The sequence below is a fragment of the Arachis hypogaea genome, chromosome 2 (assembly GCF_003086295.3).
Source record: "Arachis hypogaea cultivar Tifrunner chromosome 2, arahy.Tifrunner.gnm2.J5K5, whole genome shotgun sequence".
NCBI lineage: Eukaryota > Viridiplantae > Streptophyta > Magnoliopsida > Fabales > Fabaceae > Arachis > Arachis hypogaea.
The window spans coordinates 102,382,518-102,407,304 of NC_092037.1; the positions used below are offsets into that span (position 1 = coordinate 102,382,518).

Consider the following 24,787-nt stretch of genomic DNA (forward strand, 5'->3'; position numbering starts at 1 on the left):
CAAATTGAAAAAATTATGTAAACTACAATACTCAATTAAATATAATGATACAACAACATATCACTACAATAAATTACAGAAATAAAGATCGATTTAGGAATCGATTTTTTTTAAATTGATCGTTAAATTAAAAATAGCAACCAATTTCGATCGGTAATATTTAGCAACTGATTTAGTGATCAACCTTTTTTTGGTATAAAAAAAATTGATTTTATTAATCGCTAAAATTGATCGCTATTTTAATAATTTGTTACATCAATATTGCATTAAAAAAATTCAAATTCTAAGGACTTGTTCTACTTTTTTTTTAATTATAAAAAAATACAATGATACGACAATATTTCACTACAAGAAATTACAGAAATAGCAATCAATTTAGTAATTCATTTTTTTAAATCGGTTGTTAAATTAGAATTAGCGACCAATTTCGATTGTTAACATTTTAGCAACTGATTTAACGATCAATATTTTTTTGTATTAAAAAAAGCTAATTTTATTGATCGCTAAAATCGATCACTATTTTAATAATTTCTTAATAAGATTTCATTAACAACTAAATTTAATTTGTTACATCAATATTGCATTAAAAAGATCAAATTCTAAGGGCTTGTTTCACTTTTTTTTTTGTAATTTTATGAAAAAATATTAAAAAGGTAAAAAAAAATTTGCAAATCAAACAATGCTGACATTTTTTTTCTCTATATATTTGTTTCCATTAGGAAGTTCATGCTTTAAGGTCTCTCTTTTGTATATTGACCTTTTAGTGATTCAATCATTTTCTTGAATTTGCAAATGCGAAATGTGCGATCTATGTTTACCTTTTGTGTTTTTCGAGCTTTAATTTATTTCATGACCATCTAAAAATGAAACTAATTAAAGGGGCTAACACCAATAAAGCATGTCTTGCTTGATAGCAAGGTTATTGAATTTTTGATGAAAATATAAGAAGCCACACTTTGTTTGGATACCAAGCTTCGGAGCCACACATTTCACCGCATAATTCCCATTCCTTTTCACTTAATCAATTATTTATACTTTCCTCTTCAATATATATAACCCATTTGCCTCCCAATAATTATCAAAAGTTTTAATTTCCTCACAAATTTATTTTGTTCGGTTGTTGTTTAATTATTATTATTATTATTATTATTATTATTATTATTATTATTATTATTATTATTATTATTATTATTATTATTATTATTATTCATCTCAACATTATAGGTCTATATCTTCTAAAGTGAGGCTTTCACTTTAAAAATAATTTTAATTTTAATTATCCAAAGATAAAATTTTTGTCTTCTTCTACTCACTTTAAAGATTTCTTAAACTCATTTTTATTCACATTTTCAATAATTAAAATAATTTTGTGATAGTTAATATTTTTTATTTATCCCATGAATAACTTTTCATTTATATACAATACGAGAATAATTTTTTTGATTAAATAATCAAAATCGTCCCTAAAATATCACTCATTTTTTAGATTTGATCTTTTAAAAAAATTAATCAAATTTACTTTTCAAAAATTTTAAGTTAGTCGTGTTAGTTTTGCATTAAAATTTGCGAACATGGCGCAATTAATCCTAAATTAAGGAGGATCTCAATGGATTAAGATTTATCAATTAGAATTAATTTGATCTAATAGCATAAATTTATTATGATAGTAGTCAATTAAAATTGCCAGTTGTATATTATTGTGATGTCACTTAACGTGTTATATCAATAAACTCTAATATCATGAGCAAAGAAAATTATAAAAATATTAATATAACAATTTAAAATGTTTAAAAGATAAATTTAATTTAAAACATCTTTAAAAGCCAAATTAAAAAATATGAGATGTTTTAAAAATGAATTTGAAGATTTACTCTTCTTGTATTTACTACTAGCAAAACATCTAAAAAAAACAAATCATTTTATTGATAAACACTATAAAATACCTAAAAACTATCTCAATTAATAATGAGTAAATTAAGAAATAAATGGGATGGCATGTCTTAGAGTTCTAGGAAGTACAATATAATGTGTGATGACATGAATTAGGAGTATGGGGGCCACCAATCTTAGATGGACGGTAGATACAATGCCACGTGGCAGGTAGCTAGCTTCTTGATCGTGGATGAATTTGGGAGATACAGCTATTGAGTGAGGTGTGATATTGATGCCTTAGCCGACTCAAACATCATATAAAGACGCTAACAAGATCCAAACTATGAAATCGTAAGCAACAAATCCAACGCCTCTCATTCCTCCTCAGCCACCTCACTCAATCTCAGCCCTCCATTCACATAGCACTATTTCATTTCCTTCATTAATTAATTCATTCATTAATTAACAATTAATTAATTTAATTAATTTAATCACTCCCCACCTTTGTCCCTATAGTCTTAGCTTCTTGTGTATTGTTGAATTCTTAGTTCAACCCTCTTTCCTTTCTCTCTCTATTTCTTTCTCTCTCTCTCTCTATCTTTCTTTCTCATTGGAAATCCCAATATCATTCTTCACTCAACCATTGAAGCACATTGTTATTATTATTACATTATTATTATGGTATGTAATATCTAATATGTATATAATGTACCATATATATTTATTTTTTTTTTCCAATTCTCATAATGATTTAGATTGATTCAATTTTTTTCTTGGTCTCCCAAAATATTTGGGGTCTGAGCAGGACTCAATGTTGGTTCCTCCATGGCTAGAGAGATTGCTACAAACACCATTTTTCAATGTATGTAGGATTCATGGAGATGCAGCTAGGAGTGAGTGTAACATGTTCTGCCTTGACTGCAATAATAATAATAATAATAACAACAATGGTGATGCTTTTTGCTTCTATTGCCGCTCTTCAAGGCACAAGGATCATCAAGTAATTCAGGTAAAAAAAACTATATAATATATAATAATGTAGCATCATTTATATCTTATGCACATTCTATATATACATTATGAAATTCATTATTGTTCCTGGGTTTTTTTTTTTTATTTAGATAAGAAGATCTTCATACCATGATGTTGTAAGAGTGGTTGAAATTCAGAAAGTGTTGGACATAAGTGGAGTTCAAACATATGTAATCAACAGTGCTAGAGTTCTGTTCTTGAATGAGAGGCCACAACCCAAATCTGGAAAAGGGGTTCCTCACATTTGTGAGATTTGTGGAAGAAGCCTTTTGGACCCTTTTCGTTTCTGTTCTTTGGGATGCAAGGTAATTAATTTATTTATTAGCATTAACATATATTATTTGGTGAAAATTCAGGTGCAGTCGATTTCACGTGAAGTTGATACATGAGAGCTATTAGATAATTTGATTGATTTGACTAAATTTTCATCTAACGACTCTTAGATATCAACTTCACGTGAATTTATTAATTAATTTACCATTTTACTTTTTTTTTTTCAATTTAATTTATTTCATATATCATTGTCAAAATGAGCATCATTTCATAACTCAAATCTCCCTCTCATCATATGGGTAATACACCCAACCACCCATACATCATCACCAACCTTTGAAAGCCCATCACCATCATCATTATAATTCCCCTAACTATATTAATCATAGGTATAACTAGCCTATATATACATACATATGTAATAATGTAATAATAGTTATACTTTTGGGTAAATTAGGTTTTACTTTTTTGAAATCAAGTAAATATCACATAAAATAGTTTCTTAAAATAGAAGTTAATGTTACATTTTATGAAGTACAAAAAAGTATTCATTGTCACATATTACTTCAATTCTTTTTTTCTTTAAAACAAAGTTTACTTTTTAGTTTTTTAGAAATAAAAAGAACATTATAATTTTTACCCTTTATTTATATTTTGGGTTAGGTATTGAATAATTGATTGGCACATGGCATGATGCATATATATATATGTATATATAATTGGTCCATTTTGATAGGGTTATTAATTGTTATTTTGTTGGGAATGTGATTGAATTACTAGCTTGTGGGAATAAAGAGGAATGGGGATGCAAGCTTTGTTTTGGATGATAAGATCAATGAAGCATTAGCAATGGAGGGAATATCATCAAGAAGATCATCAATGTCTTCAAGGAATCATCATCAAGAAGAAGAAGAATTGGGTGAAGGATCACCACAAAACATTTACACTCCTCCACCTCCTTCAAACACAAGAAGAAGAAAAGGCATTCCTCATAGGGCTCCTTTTGGTTCCTAGTCATTATTCTTCTCCCTTTTTTTTTAATCTTTCAAAAATTGGTACATAATTCAATATTCAACACCCCATCAATTATTTTTCTTCTTCATGTTAATTATTTGTATATTAAAAGTGAATATTAAGAATAAACAGCATAAATGCAAAAAACAAAGAATTTGATTTATGTTAGATAAGATTAAAGGCATAATACATACATGTCTTTTTCTATATGGTATCCATAGTTAATGTCCACTTTTTAATTATTGAAATAAAATTGGAGTCTTGATATAGTTTTGTGGAATTGTCAACTTAACAATTTTCTAATTCAAAATCTCATTTTATAGTACTACAATATGTATGTTATCATTTTATAGAAAAAAATTTAAGTGTACCGGAAATACTGATATTCTAGTTGTTTTAACCGTTGATTTCAATTAATACATATTATATATATTTTTTATAATTTAGATCAACAGTTAAAACAACTGGAATACCAATGTTTTCGATATACTTAAAACAACTGGAATACCAATGTTTTCGGTATACTTAAAACTCTTTCCATTTTATATAGTATTCAAGAACTATTTTTTATAGATATAAGTAATTTTTAGGTATACCAATTTAGAAAATTTATTATAGAAAATAATATTACTATTGTTCTTCCCTTCCTTTTGAAACAAACAAACAACCCTTCTTTGGGGAATCTTGTTAGTATAATTTATTTTTTTAGTAAAAGGAAAAAAGAAAAGGGAATAGTAGTAGGTTTGGTTAGAGGGTTTCATTTGTCCACAAATGCAAAAGAAAAGAACATAAAAGGGTATAGGAAAGTTCCTTCCTTTTGATCATGGGTCCCCAAAACAACAAATTATCCCTTGTGAAGAACCAATAATGCAAAATTGTTTAACATATATCCTTGATAATTTCTAGTGTAGATGTCATTAACAAATTAAAAAGCAAGACTTTGTTTGAGGTGTCCATTTTTTTAGTTTTGAATGGCCCACCATCCACATGGGCCATTTCACATGAATATAACACCACCTTTGAGCATTGTTTTATATCATTCATATGCATTATTGCATTCCATATAATATGTGCATGTAAATGTTAAATAGCTATTGGGAATAGGATGTTTCTTTTATTCTTTTTAGTTATTTTAAAATTCAAGTTATATTATATTATTCCCTTGTTTCTCAAGTAAATCTTTCCCCTTAAAAAAGAGTAAACTTTGTGTCTAGATATATTGTAATTATTTTTTTTAATTTGTAATCAAATTACATATATTAGGAGAACTTCAACGCTTTAGTCAAAACTCAAAAGTCAAAACTTTCTTTGCTTAGCCCAATTTGAAAAAATAATTTAATTAAGTTTTTTTAAAAAGTAACTTAAATAATAAATGACTATATTAAAAATAATTTATAAATAAGTTATTTTATGTTTATATTTTTAATTCTTAAAGTGCTTATTCTAAAAGAAATATGATAAAAGTAGTAGTATTATGAAAAAAAGTTATTTTTTTAATTTTTTTATAAGTTTTTAAATAACTTCTTAAAAAATTATAATTTGATTTAAAAAATTGTACTAGACATTAATACTACTACTTTTCATAAGTTGAAAACCCAAAAAAATTACTTTTAAAATTTCTTAAACGGACTCTTAATTTCATTAATTTCTTTTATTTCGGTGCTTTTTTAGTCCAAGAGAATAGAATTTGAAAATGAGGAGAGTAAAACAAAAAAATGAAGGATTAATTACCTTTTACGAAATATTATTTTTCTACTTAATTAAAATAAAGTAATAAGCCAATGCAATTAGGTAGAGCAGATATGAATTGATGGCTACTCAAAGTTTTCAATTTTAAAAAAATGTGCTTCATCCACATTTAACTAAGAAGTAGTAGGTACATCCTCTTTAAAAACAAATTAAAAAGGAAAGAAAAGAAAAAGAGAGTAGTTGCATCAAGATGTAGCATTTTCTAATAGCTTTATTTAGATTTACAAATAATATTTGGATAATCACCAATAATTGTATATGCAGGATATTTTTAACCATTCTTTTTCTTTATATATAGTTTTACAACCAATATATTAAAAAAAATAGTTGTTAAATTAATTATTTGTATAAAATATATATTAAAAATAAATAAATAAGTATTTATACAAAAATACATAATAATTAATTTAATAATATTTTTTAGAGTTTTATTAGTACTCAACCTAAAGAGAGTAGAGAAAAATAATTCAAAAAAACATCATCACCACAAAAATTAATTATTAATTTATTATAATGAAAGAGTTTAATGCCATATAAAAAAATTAAAATATATTAATTTTAATATCTTCTTTTACCAACATATTACAACAAGTAACATTTATCATTTAAATAAAAAATCACAAAAAATAAAATAAAACTTTGACAAGATACTAAACCAAAGATGCAAAATATATATTAAAATAATATATTTTAATTTTACATATTTGTATTTTATATTATCTATGTATAATCTATAGAGTGACGTTACCAAATTTCCACCACTCATTCATAATCTCTATCACTATCACACTCCCCATTTCATTGCATTTCATTGCATTAATCAATTACAACAACCATGAACATGTTATCAGGATCTAAATTCCATGTTCTTCATCAGCAGCAATCTCATTATTCCAATCCAAAAATTCCAAGCTCTTCTTTCTCACTAGTTTTGAATAACAAGGCCTTTCATCAATTTCATGCTACCCCATCACCTTATTATAAGTTCAAGTACTTGTCAATGAAATGCTCCAATTCTTCTATCTCAATACCATCGTCATCAAATGATGATGGTTCAGAATTGTTTGAGCCTGATCCATCTCTCACCAATGAAGATCTCAAGCCAACTTCACCAAGCCAAAGAACACTCACAGGTTTTGAAATGGCAAGCCTTTGGGTTGGTCTTGTTGTTGGTGTCCCTTCATACTACCTTGCTGGTTCCCTTGTTGATCTTGGCATGGCATGGTGGCAAGGTATTATATATTGGGAAGATTTTATCGTCATACCGGTGTATCATACCGGTGTATCAGTGATTAGGTCAACGCTTAAAAATCACTGAAATACCGGTACTACGATACACTTGAAAATTTTCTTATATATTTTCTTATATATTGTAGTTGTAATTGCTACTAAACAAAATACTAAAATATTAAGTTGAAAAGTACTAATTTGGCTATTTGGGCCAAAACATGTTACAGGTATTGGAACAGTTGTTGTGGCAAACATGATTCTATTGGTTCCACTTGTTCTAACTGGCCACCCTGGCACACTCTATGGCATATCATTCCCAGTTCTTGCAAGATCCTCATTTGGAATCAATGGTGCTCACATTCCAACACTCTTAAGAGCTTTAATTGGTTGTGGTTGGTATGGAATTGAATCATGGATTGGTGGTGAAGCAATCTTCCTTCTCCTGCCACAATCATTGAAAAACAATTCATCACTCTCAAACTACCTACCTTGGCTTGGAACTTCCCCACTTGAATTCTTCTGCTTTTTGGGCTTTTGGGTGGCCCAATTGGGTTTTGTTTGGAGAGGAATTGATGGAATTAGAATTCTTGAGAAGTACTCAGCTCCAATACTAATTCTTCTTACAACATGTTTACTTGTTTGGTCTTATGTTAATGCTGGTGGATTTGGTCACATGTTGTCTTTGTCTTCTAGGCTTACAAGCTCACAATTTTGGTCTGTTTTTTTCCCTTCAATCACTGCTAATATAAGCTTTTGGGCCACAGTTGCAATTAACATACCTGATTTCACTAGGTATGCAAAAAGTCAACATGATCAAATCATTGGTCAAATGGGGTTACCAATTTTCATGGGACTATTCACATTTGTTGGTTTAGCTGTTACATCATCTACTAAGGTCATTTTTGGTAGAATAATTTCAAACCCAATTCAGCTTCTTGGTCAAATTGGAGGATTAACAACTTGTTTTCTTGCAATCTTTGGTATAAGCCTAGCAACCATAACTACCAACATTGCTGCTAATGTTGTTGCACCTGCTAATGCACTTGTTAATCTTAGTCCTAAGATTTTCACATTTAGAAGAGGTGCAATTTTAACAGCACTACTTGGCATTGCATTTCAACCATGGAGGCTTTTGAGATCAAGTGAGAGTTTTGTTTACACTTGGCTAGTTGGTTATTCTGCAATTATGGGTCCAATTGGAGGAGTTGTTCTAGCAGATTACTATCTTATAAAGAGGACACATTTGAGTGTTAATGATTTGTATTCAAGGAGTGTTTATGGTGCATATTATTATTATAAGGGGTTTAATGTGGCTGCAATTGTGGCTCTACTTCTTGGGATTTTGCCTGTGCTTCCTGGTTTCTTGTGGAAAGTTGGAATTGCAAGTTCTGTTCCTGATGTTTTTGTTGTGATTTACAACAATGCTTGGTTTATTAGCTTCTTTTTTGCAGGATTCTTACATTGGATCTTGTCAAGTTTCAGAAGTAAACCGGATAAATATGATGTCGGAGGAGAATCTCTTTTGTCCTCGTCAAAGTAAATAATTCTTTTTTTTAGATGGTCGATATTTGAATTTTATTAGAAGAAATTTGACTTATTTGAATAGTATAATTATGCAGGTTTTTCTTAGGACATAATTTTTTTCAATGTTTGTATATACATAAGCACATTGGTAGTTAAAAATGTTCAGAACAATTTTCTTTTAAGTGAAAGAGATTTCATATTGTTTATGATTGATTATGTAATATGGCATTAATCAATTATGCAGAGAGCTTATGTTACTAAAAACTTCTGAGTAGATATCTTAATTTTTTTAGTATTTTTTTTCCTGTGTTACATGCATTGATCTAACTATGTTTTCCTTTTAGAAGTTGAACATTAAAGTGGAAGACAAAAGTACATTAAGAATTGAAGACCTCGAAATTAAATTATTCTTATATTAATTAGGTGGTGTAGAAAGGAAATTGTTTCTACATGTGTAGAAGAATAAGTGTCAATGCATTAGTAGTTTATGTTGATGGCTCTTGGATGGGAAAGAATTAATTAGAGTACATAATTGTTGATTCATTGGACCCACACAAAAAAAAGAGAGTATGTGACATTATATTTGTGTCATAGAGACAACTTATTAAGTTTTTTTATTTTAATAAATTAAATAAATATTTTATTTATTAAAATAAATAATTTAAAAAATTATTATCATGTAGACGAGATATATGTATTTATAAATATAAAAATATATTTTATAAAAATAATAAAAATATTAATAATTTAAATTAGACCAAACTCTAGGTGGACGATCTTAACCGTACTACTTCCATCCACTGGCGTTTTTTATTAGAATTTACACTAAATCAATTCAAATAATAATAAGGCGGGATTCGAATTCCCAACAATTGCTTAAGCAAACTAGTGAGCTAACCACTAGACCAAGTTCATTAATTAGTTAGTTAAAACCGCCTATTTCTTCTATTATTTTGAAACTGCTCATCTTTTATATTATTTAAAACTGCTTATCTTTCTTATTATTTGAAATATTCTATTTTTAAGAGTTTGATTTAATTTAAATTATTAATATTTTTTATTATTTTCAAAAATTATATTTTTATATTTACAAATACACATATCTCGTTTACAGTAAGGAGATATATGAAAATTAAAAAAATACACATATCTCGATACGGATAAAATTATCTCGTTTACAGTATAAACAAGATAAGAGATGCTGATGTATTTTTCTAATAATTTTTAAAATTATTTATTTCAGAAAATAAAACATTTATTTAATTTATTAAAATAAAAAATTCTCACATATTATTTGATTTATTGTTAATAAATATGTGTATCACTAATCAAATTAGAATTAAGTTCATTAGATGAAATAAATTTTGAAAAAAAATATTTTTTAATATTAACCAAAATATTTTTCATAGAATTTAAAAAAGAAAAAAATCTGGAGACTAATTTATTTTCACTCTTAAAATTATTACTATTAAAAACGAAAGAATGTATAATTTAAGTAATAGGTAATTACTATTCATTTACCGTGGTTAACAAATTTAATTTGTTTTTATAATTATATGTCCTAAATATATTACTAATTATTTTTATATTTTTAATATTTTACATGTTTTAATTTATAAATTGAATTGATAATTTACTATAATTAAAGGTGTCTCATTTTTTTAGAAGAAAATATTTAACTTTGAACAAAAGACTAAATTAGAACGATATAAAATGTTTTAGACAAAAATAATTAGTAATATATTTAGGACATATAATTATAAAAATAAATTAAATTTGTTAACCATAGCAAATGAATAGTAATTACCTATTACTTAAATTATACATTCTTTCGTTTTTAATAGTAATAATTTTAAGAGTGAAAGTAAGTTAGTTTTCAAATCTTTTTTTTTTAAATTCTATGAAAAATATTTTGGTTAATATTAAAAAAATATTATTTTTTTTTCAAAATTTTTTTCATCTAATGGACTTAATTCTAATTTGATTAGTGATATACATATTTATTAACAATAAATCAAATAATATGTGGAAATTTTTTTATTTTAATAAATTAAATAAATATTTTATTTTCTAAAATAAATAATTGAAAAAATTATTAGAAAAATACATCAGCATCTCTTATCTTGTTTATACTGTAAATGAGATAATTTTATCCGTATCGAGATATGTGTATTTTTTCAATTTTTATATATCTCCTTACTATAAACGAGATATGTGTATTTTTTCAATATAAAAATATAATTTTTGAAAATAATAAAAAATTTTAATAATTTAAATTAAATCAAACTCTTAAAAATAGAATATTTCAAATAATAAAAAAGATAAGCAGTTTCAAATAATAGAAAAGATGAGCAGTTTCAAAATAATAGAAGAAATAGGCGGTTTTAACTAACTAATTAATGAACTTGGTCTAGTGGTTAGCTCACTAGTTTGCTTAAGTAAGTGTTGGGGATTCGAATCCAGCCTTGTTATTATTTGAATTGATTTAGTGTAAATTCTAATAAAAAAGCCGGTGGATGGAAGTAGTACGATTAAGATCGTACACCTTTCATATTAATTGAAATGTTCTATTTTTAAGAGTTTGGTCTAATTTAAATTATTAATATTTTTATTATTTTTATAAAATATATTTTTATATTTATAAATACATATATCTCGTCTACATGGTAATTATTTTTTAAATTATTTATTTTAATAAATAAAATATTTATTTAATTTATTAAAATAAAAAAACTTAATAAGTTGTCTTTATGACATAGATATAATGTCACACACTCTTTTTTTTTTTGTGGGTCCAATGAATCAACAATTATGTACTCTAATTAATTCTTTCCCATCCAAGAGCCATTAATATAAACTACTAATACATTAACACCTATCCTTCTACACATGTAGAAATAATTTTCTTTCTACACCATTGAATCCACCAATTAATTAAGATGCATGCCATCAGCTTAGATAATCAAGAACTTGTTGGGTTTTGTTTTGGAATTTTTTGGGTCTTGGTTTTTGTTTTGGATTAAGATGCCATGCCATGCTTTCATCTCTCATTTTTGGATTTGTTTGCAATATTTGGGCCTAGGCCCAGTTTTAATTTTGGAAAAGAGGCCATTTTCTCCTATCGAAAATAAACGAGAGCTATTACCTAAAAAAGTAAAATAAAAGAGAGCAATTATTTGTTTAAGGAAAATATATATATACACACACGCGCGCAGTAACATTACAATTATTCAAAATTATTCTATTTAATTTAACATCTATAATTTGAGTCATAATATTTATAATTATATAATTATTATATTTAATATTATCTAATTATTTTAGTAGTAATTAATGAATACAAAAATAAATTAATTTTAGATTTTTTTTTACTATATCTGTCATCTTTTAAATATTTATTATATCAATTTTCATATTGTTTAGGTTTATAATAATTGCTCTTTGGAACAAAAGGGCTAAATTTATAGCTTTTACATAAAGTTAAAAGTAACTTAAGTTTACTTGAGTTGAATAAGACTAAATTTAAATTTGACTCACAAAAATTAAATTTGACTCACGGCTCAATTTATTAACAATCAAAGTTATTTGTAAAATTTAAATTTGACTCACAAAAAACTCATAAGTAGGTTCAAATTCGTGAGTTAACTCAAATAATATCAACATAATCTATAATTTTATATAAAAACTTCTATTTCTATCAATTATTATTTATGTTATCTGTTATAATTACATATAAAAAATTGTATATATGTGTATAAAATACGAAATATATATTAATATAACTAATTATAACATATATATATATATATATATAATCAAGTCCGTTTATGAATTAATAAATTGAGTTTATCTAATTTAAAACTCATTTCATTTAATATACGAGTTCAAATTTAAATTTAAACTTGATTTACAAACTTATGAGTCATGAACTTAGTTTATGGACAAATTACTAACGAATCGAATTCAAACGGTCTCATTAAATTCTTTGGCAAACTTCTTTTCAAGATTTCATATTTACTTGAATTTATTTCATTATATATATTCTTCTTTACCTAAATAAGTAAATAAATAAATAAAAAGGGGAAAAGTTGTTTTTGTTTGCAGTTGATTATTCAACTATGTTTATTATATTAATTAATTAATTAATTTAAAGTACACTCTTCGATCCGATTCTTTGCTTTGATTTTATTTTCTTTTTCAAAGATCGAGGCTTAATGTATACCACAAATCTAAAATAGCATAGATACTTAGAATCTGAACTTAGTTGTTTTTTGGAAATTAAAGAATATGCTCATCGATCATCATCATCAATTCATCATCTATTTTAATTTGGACAACGAACAACTGATCAATATGTTCTTTTTTATTGAGCTTTTATAGTAATATTGTCAGTAATCACGAACTCATATGCTTGGCTGTGAAGTTAAATGCTTTGTCTTTAGAAAGCAATAAGCTATCTATAGCTTATGAATTTTGGCCACTTATTAGATACCTAGGTATTCATATAGGTTAGGTTATACACACATAATTAAAAAATGAATAAATAAATAAATAAATAAATTTGTACTTATTAAATATTAAAAAATCTAATAAAATTTTATATATTAATCAATATTTAAATTTATTATTATTTTTTATATCTAATATTGTCTGATTTTTTTTAATTTTAAAATTATTTTATTAAATATAGTTATTGTTATTTATATTTTTTATTGAAAATCAATTTTAATTTAATTTATTAAAAGAGTAAAGTTTTAAATTGGTCTCCTATGTTTTAGCGTAATTCTGTTTTGGTTCATAAGGTTTAAAGTGTCATATTTGAATAAAAAAAAGTTTCATTTAGCTTCATGAGATCAAAGTTAAATAATTAACGAAATGTCCTACATGACAACAGTACAAGAACAATGTCGATAATCTGGAGAATAAGTACAAGCTCCAAAGACACAAAATCAACCGTGGATGCATCAATACTTTTATTTATTATTTTTCTTACAATTTAAATGAAATGTTTTCTATAGAATTAAGGAGAATGATAAATAAATGTATTGATGCATCCACGGTTGATTTTGTACCTCTAGAGCTTGTACTTATTCTTCAGATTATCGACTTTGTTCCTGTACTGCTGTCATGTAAGATATTTCATTAATTATTTAACTCTGACTTCATGATAGGACTAAATGGAAGCTAAATAAAACTTTGTTGATTTTAAATTGGACACTTTAAACTTTAAAGATAAAATTAAAATTACGTCCAAATATAAAGGATCAATTTAATACTTTACCCTTATTAAAAATATATAAATATTATATTTTTAAAAAGTTTGGATATTGAGATATTGAGATTTAAGGTTTGGATATTTTTTATTTGTAAGAGGGTTTTGTGAAAAAAGAATATAAAAATCAAAATAGGTAGATATGAAACCCTAATTATATCCTTTAAATTTCATTGATTGTCACTATTTGTTGATTCCTAGCTAGCAGCTTATTTCTGGTCAACGTAATTCAAAGACTTTGAACTTTATGTTAGTCTCCACTACGTGTGAAATGAAGTTATAAATGTAAGCTAGGTGTATGTCTAATCTTAACATTAATATTCAACTAAATACACAGGAAAATTAAACCGATTACAATTCAAAACTTCAATAACACACGAATATCTCAATATATGTAAATAACACAACTCCTAAAATATAATGGTCAGACATATAATTATTTATATATTTTTTTATTAGTTTAAATTTTTTAAAAAATAATTTAATGATATGGTATTAAAATTTTTATACACAAAAAATTTAGAGTTCAATTCTTATTGAACTTCAAAAAATAAAAATAATATATAAGACAAATAAAAAAACATATAAACAAATTTAAAAAAAATTCTTACTTAACAAAGCGTGATAGAAATATAATCATTTATGTATTCTTTTTTATCATCTTAAACCTTTAGAAGTAGTAATTTTATGATAATTTATGTTCTCCACCATATTTATAATTCACTTATTTCATAATGCAATTCTAAATTAGGTAATACTAGGAAGATAATAAGATAATAATTTAAAGTTATCTTATTTAATATAATTTAACATCTATAATTTTATACATGTAATATTCATAATTACACATTTATATCTAATATGATTCAACTATTTAAGAAGTAATTAACAAATACAAAATAATAATAATAATAATAATAATAATAATAATAATAATAATAATTATTATTATTATTATTATTATTATTATTATTATTATTATTATTAAAAAATGCAAAATAAGTAAGAAAACTTTGGAATGCTTTGTAATGATTTCTTAGAGATAATAGTCCATTTGATCTCTGAATTTGCACACAAGATTTAATTTAGTCCCTGAAATTTTAATTATTTTTATTTAGTCTTCAAACTTTGTGAACATGATTCATCATATTAGTCCTTGAACCAATTTTCGAGGTACAAACGTTAATAAAATATTGACGTGGACAGCTGGATGCTATGTTAGATGCTGTAAAATAAGTATATTTTGATTTTAGCACTCAAATAGCCCAAAAACATAGTAAATGATGTTTATTGAAATTTTTTCTCAGAAGGCAAATGATAAGGTGTTATTTTTTGGCTATTTGAACACCAAAATTAAAAATGTATCATTTTACAAGTTTTAACGTGACATTTATTTATCCATATCAAAGTTTCATTAATATTTTTATATTAAAAATTGTCCCCAAGACCAGTGTGAGACACATTTGCAAGTTTTGAGATTAAAAATAGGCAATTGAAACTTTTAAGATTAAATTAAAATTTACTTGCAAAATTTTGGACCAAATTAAATATTAATTTAATTTACTATTGTCTCGTAAATATTTTTGTACAGCAACACTAAAAAGATAATAATTTAAAATTATTTTATTTAACTTAATATCTATAATTTCATATTTATAATTATACAGTTATTACATTTAATATTATTCAATTATTTGAACAATAAATAAATAATACAAAATAAGATAAATTATAATTAAATAATATAAAATAATTAATTTTAAGCCGTTTTAAAATTTAATAAACTATTATTTTATTCTCTTTCAAACATTCTTATCTCTCTGCAAACTAAAAAAACTCTCACCAAAACTCAAAAGGTCTTAATAAGGCGATGGTATTAATGAAGAAATTAAATTAATAATAGATAAATAAAGAAACAGCTTACCGGACATAAAATAAGATGAATAAGCTACTACCTGTAGTTTTAATTACAATAATACTAAAGAATGGTTCAGCAAAAAATTAGTCAAATATTTTTCGATAAATTTAAAATTTTCATGTGGATGATACTTATGCTAGATATTAAGATATTTTTTTTTTTTTGTAAATTGGATGGTTCTGAATCTGTTTTCTGATTTATCGTATTTTAGGCATTTAGAGAGAAAAAGAAGGTAAAGAGACGAAAACTAATTAAATCAATTTCCATGATTCACGTTACAATGATACTGAACATATCTTATTTTAATTTAAATGTAGTGAAACATTTAATAATCAATATTTTAAATTATAAATAAATAAAATTAATTATTATATTTATAATTAACTAAATTATTTTATTTTTGACCGATTTAAAATTGGTTTTATATACTATTCTTTTTAATTATTCACATACAATATATTATAAGGTGATGTGGGCCAAACCCTAATTCAACAATACCATGCAAAGAATCAGGAACATAGGACAACCAATAAACCTACATTTATAGTTAATTAATCATATTGATTTTACACTAATTAAATATTTATAGGGACCAATATTTATATGACCCTTGACCAAACCTGGAACTTAATTGTGACCAATTAGCATCCCCCAATCCTAATAAGCAGTACTTAGTTATACACACTCCAAGATATAATTAACATTTGTTTATAGTAATACTTAAAATAATCTTACCTTAATTAATTAGTATTTGCTTAGATTAGTGCTCTCTCTCTCTCTCTCTCTCTAAACTCACACACTTCACACGTGCACCATGCATCTTCATTATTATTATTATTATTATTAGATAAAGTTTTATTTATATTTATTAATAGATTATTTAGATATACATAAAAATATTCTATAATTTAAGTATAAATATGATACTCCAAAAATACTTTCATGTGTATCTTTATTATGATAAAAAATTATACATTCTAATTTAAATAGCATAATTTACTATCCTAACGAATTAGAATACATAATTTTCTATTCTAGTAAAGATATACGTGAGAGTATTTCTTATCTTAAAAAATATAATTTACAATCCTAACAAATTAGAATGCATAATTTTCTATCCATTAATAATATTGTATTTAATTTTTATTTTTTTTAATTTATTTAAAATTATTGAACTCAAAATATTACTTTAATTCAAACCAATCACACTCTGGTATCATGCACCTATACATATGCATGGGATGTGATCCAATAAGAGAGGGGTTTCAGCAGCAAATTATAAATTAATTATAAAAAATTATCCCCTATCAATAATAATAATAATTTACTTAATTAATTATAATTCATGATCACCTACTACTTAGCTTCAGCATGACTTCATTATTTGTGGCTTCAGCTTATTAATTAATATTATAATTGGTTGACGCGCATATATATTCACCTTATTATTATTATTATATATGATATATTGTTGTTGTTAATAAATTAAATTAACAAGTGCTACAAATATATAAGTACAAGTGCATAAGTTCATGAATTAATAGTCAACAGCTGTAATGCATGGATAAGCTTAGCTACTATGCATGCATTTTCAACCAAACTCTTTGTAGTTTTCTCTTTTCTTAATTTAGATGGATCCAAGAAATGTTTTGGTCGGAATAAATTTTAGTTTTTAGTAGCTAGCTTCATGCATAAATATTATTTATCATATAAGAATTATAGTACATACATATAGAAAAGACTGATCAACAGAAATTGAAGAATTAATTAAATAAAAAATTATTACAAAATACAACACAAATTAATTAAAAACCCAATAGAATAAAGCCAGCAATAATGTTTCATTTTATAGGTTTTATTAATATCCAAAAATTTTTGTTAGGCAGGTTTGGTTTAATTTCTTTCTTGTCAATGGGAAGAGTAGTGATTTTAGATAATAATCAAGGCTGAAGAGAGTAATAATATTATTGAGAAAAGAAAATGAGTACTGACTAAATTACCCTTTTCTCTTATTAGAAATTAAGTGAGTCTAATTTACACTCAAAACTAATTAAAAAAATAATAATTATTTTACACTTATAAAGATTATAAGACCTTTAATTTTAAGTAATGTAAGAATTGATGTCTCTCTAAATGAAAAAAAAAAAAGAAGGAAAAGTTGTTATTTTTGTTAGATATGTGACTTGCCTTATAAGTTAGCTTTTCTGCTTTCTATTGTCAGCTTTCCAAAACTATTATTATTAATTACTTGTTCGCTATAACTGTATTTTCTCCTTTTTAAAATTATTAATATTGTCTTTTTTACTATTTCTAATCTATTAAAAAGTTAGTGTACTTAAACAAAAGATGGAGTAAACTATATATAAAAAATTAGAATGCTAATGAATTTATCTAGAAATAATTAATGAAATTAATTTGTTGTACTTACAAAAGATGAATAAATTATTATTTATACTATTAAAATTTAAAATATTAATAAATATATTGATAAATAAAAATATTGTTTAGATACTTTTATTATATAAAAATTATCTTTCGTAAATACTATATAATTTTGTTTATTTATAAATAAATTCATTAGCATTTTAAATTGGTAAATTTCCACCGACATTCACAGAAAATATAAAGCATGGTAGCACCCTATAAACTGTGAAGCACACTTATAACTTGACCACTTAGCCAATTGGCTTAATTAGGTAATGAAAAGACAACTATGTATTTATCAAATATTAAGAAATTAAATACTATATTAATTATTTGACAAGTACAACTCCATTTGCACAAGTGTATGTGAAAAATGCAAAACCGGGACATAGTTTTTGTCTCATAAGGAACTGTGGAAAAATAATATTTTTTAATTTGTACCTATTAGTTGAGTCTTTAGAGCCGTAGAAAATTAAAATAAGAAAAATCCCAGAAATTCAGAAAATTTTTGTTTTTAAATATTTATTTATTTATTATGGTATAGTCCTTTTTTATGAATGTTGAGCAGCTTTAGGGAATTATAGGTAATCATATGACTATGGCATTGACGGGACTTGAGAATTGAAACAATTAGTAATGGTTGGTCGTGTCTTAATGTGGACATAAATAATTTGCAAGTTGCAAATACTAATAGCTTAGTTAGTAGTTACTAGCTATATGAACATGTTAGCCAAAACCAGTACATAGATTTTTATTTGTATATAGTAGCTAGAATGAACCTCTTTATAGTTTATATGTCTATGATGGTTTTCACCAAATCAAGTTGCTTGATGGGGATGGAAGTTGTGTCTATAACTATAAGGTCCGTGCAATGAATCCTTTGCAAATACTCTGAGTAATTTTGAGCAATTAGTAATTATTGTATATTCAATGTAATTAATATATGTGTGTGTGTGTGTGGATATATGGATTGAACATCAAATTGTCAATGTATTTCATACGCATTTCTATTGATTCCTTTAATTATATATATTTTGAGCTAGAATAATTCTTTTGAAGTTTAAGCAGGGAATTAATTTTTCTAGTTAATATTAGTTAATTTTTTAAAATTATATTTTTATTTTAAATTTTAAATTCTAAGGCTTTTAAAAAATCAGAGTTAACAATAATTTTACGATAAAAAAATTACCTATATTTATTAATTAAAAGTTAGCTCCTTATATTTATTCTTTTAAAATTGTAAAAATTAAAATATTATATATATATATAGTTTAATTTTGATGCACTGACAGTGTAAATCATTTTACACAGTCGTGCAATCACATCCGTTGATCATTCACGCAGTCGATATTAAAAGTAATTATTTTTATTGACATAATATTATATAATTGGAAAAAATTACTTTACATTGACAGTGTATTAAAAATAATATATATATATATATGATGATGATAAATAATTAGTCAAAATTTTAATAAAATATTTTATTTTTTTAATAAGAGACCTAAAGCCTCTCAAATCTCTATTGATATCGTATCGGATTAATTAATTTCTTATATGCCAATTTGGGTTTTGTCAAAAGAGTTTTTGTTTTTTTTTTTAAAAAAACTAATTACACTTGTTACTATATCAACAAAGGAGAAGATATATATTCTCCCATATATACATATACATACGTGCATATTTTTTAGTTTTGACATTATATAAGATAATAGTTGACCAAATTTTTTTTTTCCGAATAGAAAAGTTGCTAATTGCGTGTTATAAATAGCATTTGACTCTCCATTCATGGCTTTATAATATGTATTTGATTAAATTTTTATATTTAAGCAACTTGGTGGTACGCTTGTATCAATGTTCAAATGTTAATTATGAAAAGCCCAATTATCTGTTGTGCAATAGTCATAATTATTTACATTAATTAATAATCAATCCGAATGAAAAGGGCCAACTACATAATCTAAAATTGCTGAGCTGTTGGTACATACCCTTATCTTTTATGACATCACATAAACTTACACATTTCACGTGGAACTACATTTTTCTCCTACTATCCTTTTTAACTAATTAATTCTATCATGAATATTACTTCAATCAATTTGATAGATGTTCATTGCGTGATTAATAATGTAGTTATTAATATGCTTTATCTAAGATGAGTTAGGTCCTAGTAATTCGTCTTAAGGCTTGGGCTAATATATTGGGTCTAGGTTGGGTCAATATGCTTCTTGAATTCTTATTTGTTGGGTTTATGCAGGAATAATTTGTGAAGTTAGAAAAGGAGTGAACACTCAACTCGATTTCTGTCTTTTTTTTTACGAATAATATTGCGACCCTTTTTCAAAAAAAAAAAGAACAAATTGGTCCTTATCCTATACTTCTGTGAGACATCGCGGTCTTTTCATCATTTTCTTTGACTAAAATAGAAAAAAATGTCCTATGTGTCAGTTAACGTTGATGATGTAGATGTTCACTCTATTAAGTTTCACATTGACCGTTAAAAAGTGGATAGAAGTCGATCTGTCTCGCATTAAAAACAAAAATCGATGTCATTTTTTTGTCTTCACTGAAACAAAATGGTTTAAAAGTGATTCAACGCAATTAATCTCTCACTCTTCTCCCAACCCAAATACAAATCCTAGACGACCATGATTGGTAGTAGAGAGCATTATTCATCATCAAATTTTCAGACATGCAATAGCAGCAATGTACAAAATTGGTGTGAAACCTGAAGACTTGGTTCACACGTGGCTAACAATGGATGTAACCAGAACTATTTACGCCCACACAATGAAACCAGTAAATAATGAGGAGTACTAGAAGCTCACTGATGTACCAAAACCATTACCTCCACTAATTAAAAAATCAGCACATCGACCAAAGATAAATAGAAGAATTGATCCAGTGAAAACTGAGATGAACCCAAACAAGGCAAAGAAAATATTCGAAGTCACTTGCAACAGATGTGGCCAGAAATGTCACTATTATAAAACATGCACCAATCCTCCAACTGATAAACTGAAAACCAACGACAGAAAAAAGAGGATGGCAAATGGAGTGAAGAAGAAAGCTGAAACGATTGGAATTGATGTCTCAGAAAACACCACCAATGTGCAGGTACATTGTCTTGGAGTTATATAGGGATCGATTTGTCTTTAGCATTGAGTGGTCAGGGGTTTAAATATCCTAACTTATTTTGATCAAGGATTTAGTTGTCTTTAAAAATGACGGTAATGTTAATTTGTTACATATGATAACAGGAAGGAGGAGAGAAAAATTGCAATAAGGCCATTAATGTGACTGGAGCTATAACTGTCCCTAAGGCTGTTTTGTTATTTTTGTCCTAACTGAATAATACTGTTATATGTATTTAGCTCTTGGTGGTGCTATTGTGATCATTGTTAGACAAAAGCTAAGAAAAATAAGAAAAAACTACCAAGAGAAGAGAAAAAAAAATAAGTGGTGTAGGTCTAGACAGTCAATCTCAAGAGATTCCTTTGTCACAGAATGCCCCTCAATTAGAGGAGGTAAAATTATCCTATATAACTTTAAAACTAGTTACTTTAACGTTGTTTTTTTACTTATAACGCGCGATAGATCGACCTCTGTCTATTTTTTAATGGCCAACGAGGAACTTAACAGAGTGTTAACCTCCACATCATTAATGTTAACTGACACATATGACATTTTTGTCTGTTTTGATAAGGAGAGATAACAGAAGGACCGCGACGTCCCATGGAAGTATGGGATAGTGACCGATTTGTCCTATTTTTTTGGACAAGGATCGCGATGTCCTTCGAAAAAAAAAGGACAGAAACTGGGTTGGATGTTCACTCATTAAAAAAATGAAAAGGACATGTTTAATATGAGATGAAGTACCTATACATAGTATGTATTGTTATGAGGGACACATTAATTGCTAATTGCGAGTTTCTATTCGAAAGAAAAATGGTTGTATTTAGTGGAGATTTTAGACAAATATTATCTGTAATTACAAGAGGATCTCAAGAGAATATAGTGCATACAATTATAAATTCTTTATATTTTTGGGAGTTCGCTGAAGTTTTACAACTGTCGAGAAACATGAGATTAATTATGAGATGTGAAAATAGAAATTAATAGAAATTCAAGAAATGTAGTGATTGATTGTTAAAAATTAGTGATGGTCTACTAGGAGATAGCCTAGATGGAGAGTTAGATATTGAGATTTCTATGGATATGATAGTTTTAGATTTCGAACAGACATTTGATGAGTTAATCGATTTTGTCTTCCTGGACTTAGTGCTTCGCCATTTTGTCAAGTAATTACTTTAATGATCGAACATTACTAACACCGACCCTAGACGTTGTTGACAAGATAATTAGTCAATTACTGTCAATTGTTCTTGGTGATGAAAAAGTCTATCTTAGTTTAGACAATTTTTGTGTTAAAAAAGATAATATAAAAAGTCACATGAAATTTTTTTTGTCTAGAAGTATTAAATGCTCTTAATTTTTATGGTCTTCAACCTCATAAGCTCACACTTAAGATTATTGGTGTTCCGGTAATATTATTTAAGAATATAGATCAATCAAATAACTTATACAATAGTACACAACCATAGGTTAGGAGACTTGAAAATCACTTGATTAAATGTGAAAATACTAATAGAGATTAAAGTTTAAATTAAAATTTTATTTGATACAGAATCAGAGCTACGACCTATGAATGTACAATGATCAATGTTGGAGATATAAATTAAAGTTTTAGATTTTTTTAAAAAAAAATGTACGCATATTTTTTTTATAAAAATTAAAATATTGATTTATTGCCTACTATATTTTTTCCTTTTAATTAATATAAATTTTTTGTAAATTTCTTTGTTATGTTGTTTTATTTAGTATTGGCAATTTGGCATAAACGGGAAAAAATATATAAACTTAATTTAAAGTTAAATATATCAAATAATATTTTTTATTAAATATACTTTAAATATAAAAAATTAAATATTTTGTATGCAATCGTACGGATATATACACTAATTAATTCTATAATAAATATTACTTCAATTGATATTTAATGGATTTATAGTTAATTGTGTAACTCTTTGTAAGGCAATAAATTCTGCCACTGGGTCTAAGCCTCAGCTGCTTTCAATTGGTGTTGTCTTAAGGCTTATTAGGTCAAGATATTAGGTTTAGGTCGAGACAAAACGCTTCTTGAATTCTTAATTGTTGGATTTATGTAGAAACAATTTGTTAAGTAAAAAAAAAAGTAATTACCTATCAATTATTAATAGTGTTCTCATATATACTCAATGATTTATTTTTCAAGTACATTGTCATTGGAAGCCACTAAACTAATTAATATTTTCTTAAGTTTGTTAAAAAAGAAGTATGATACCTAAAACTTTTTTCATCACATAATTAATGAAAAATATTGACATAACAAAATCTAAACTAGATTATTGTCTAAGTGGTCACCACAGTTAGCTCTAATTTAATTTGGTCGTGACACATCAAAATTTAAATTTTATGACAAAATTTTGCATGGTTGGGTTGATCATATTTATTATGCCAACAATATAAATCATTCAAATTTTGTCTAATAAAATGTTAAAAATTTAAGTTCTATTATATATATACACAGTAACATTATTAAATAAAATTCAAATTTATGACAGATTAATTATTAGTCTGTTTTATTGGAGGACATGTTGGTAAAGATATAAATAATTGAATTCACATCCACATTATTAATAAGAAAATATTAAATAAACTAATTAAAGTGGGAAGGTTAAAAGCCATCAAGAACTTCCTCCCAGGGCTGCTAATTAAAATGAAAGACATGAGATTACTTAAGAATGTGGGTGTTTTTCTTTTTGAGCTGAAAAGGATTCAAACATGGCAGACATACAACATATACAGTTGTTGAAAGCCATCAAAAGTGAAAATCATTATATATATTTATTTATGAATTCAAATAAAATTAATTAAATATTATGAAGGATCCTACAAGCTTCTCTAGCTACTTATTGAAACATATAATGATACATGTATAAAGTCAGCGGTAGATAAATAATAAACAAATAGTCACAATTATTATTATGATAATAATTATATGCAATTCCCACAAATACCATTTAATATATACGCTGGTGTTTTAGACTTTTATCATATGTAACTATCAATAGATTAAAATATTATTATAAATATATATAGGTTTAATTATTCTGTTGGTATTTATAGTTTTACAAAATTTTCAATTAAGTCTTTATATTTTTTTTAATTAAGTCTTTATACTATTTTTTTTTTAATTAGGTCATTCTTAACAGTAATTGGCTTAATTTTATAGAGACCTAACCAAAAAAAAAATAGTGCAGGGACCTAAATAAAAAGAAAAAAATATAAGGACTCAATTAAAAAAATATTTTAGTGCAATAACTCAATTAAAAAAAAGTACAAAAAACTAATTAAAAATTTCGTAAAATTATAGGGAC

At 25.5% G+C, this 24,787-nt stretch overlaps 2 protein-coding genes across 2 annotated transcripts; both read left to right on the plus strand.

Annotated features, from left to right (window-relative positions):
* Positions 1–2,424: 2,424 nt before the first annotated feature.
* LOC112759411 (protein RGF1 INDUCIBLE TRANSCRIPTION FACTOR 1-like) lies at positions 2,425–4,471 on the plus strand. Its single transcript, XM_029293849.2, has 4 exons — positions 2,425–2,553; positions 2,743–2,881; positions 2,994–3,209; positions 3,958–4,471. Exons 2-4 carry the CDS (start codon positions 2,777–2,779, stop codon positions 4,189–4,191), a joined length of 555 nt encoding a protein of 184 aa, XP_029149682.1. The 5' UTR covers positions 2,425–2,553; positions 2,743–2,776; the 3' UTR covers positions 4,192–4,471.
* A 2,169-nt stretch (positions 4,472–6,640) lies between these two features.
* Positions 6,641–8,958, plus strand: LOC112759443 (purine-uracil permease NCS1-like). Its single transcript, XM_025808046.3, has 2 exons — positions 6,641–7,172; positions 7,398–8,958. Exons 1-2 carry the CDS (start codon positions 6,776–6,778, stop codon positions 8,708–8,710), a joined length of 1,710 nt encoding a protein of 569 aa, XP_025663831.1. The 5' UTR covers positions 6,641–6,775; the 3' UTR covers positions 8,711–8,958.
* The last annotated feature ends 15,829 nt before the right edge of the window (positions 8,959–24,787 follow it).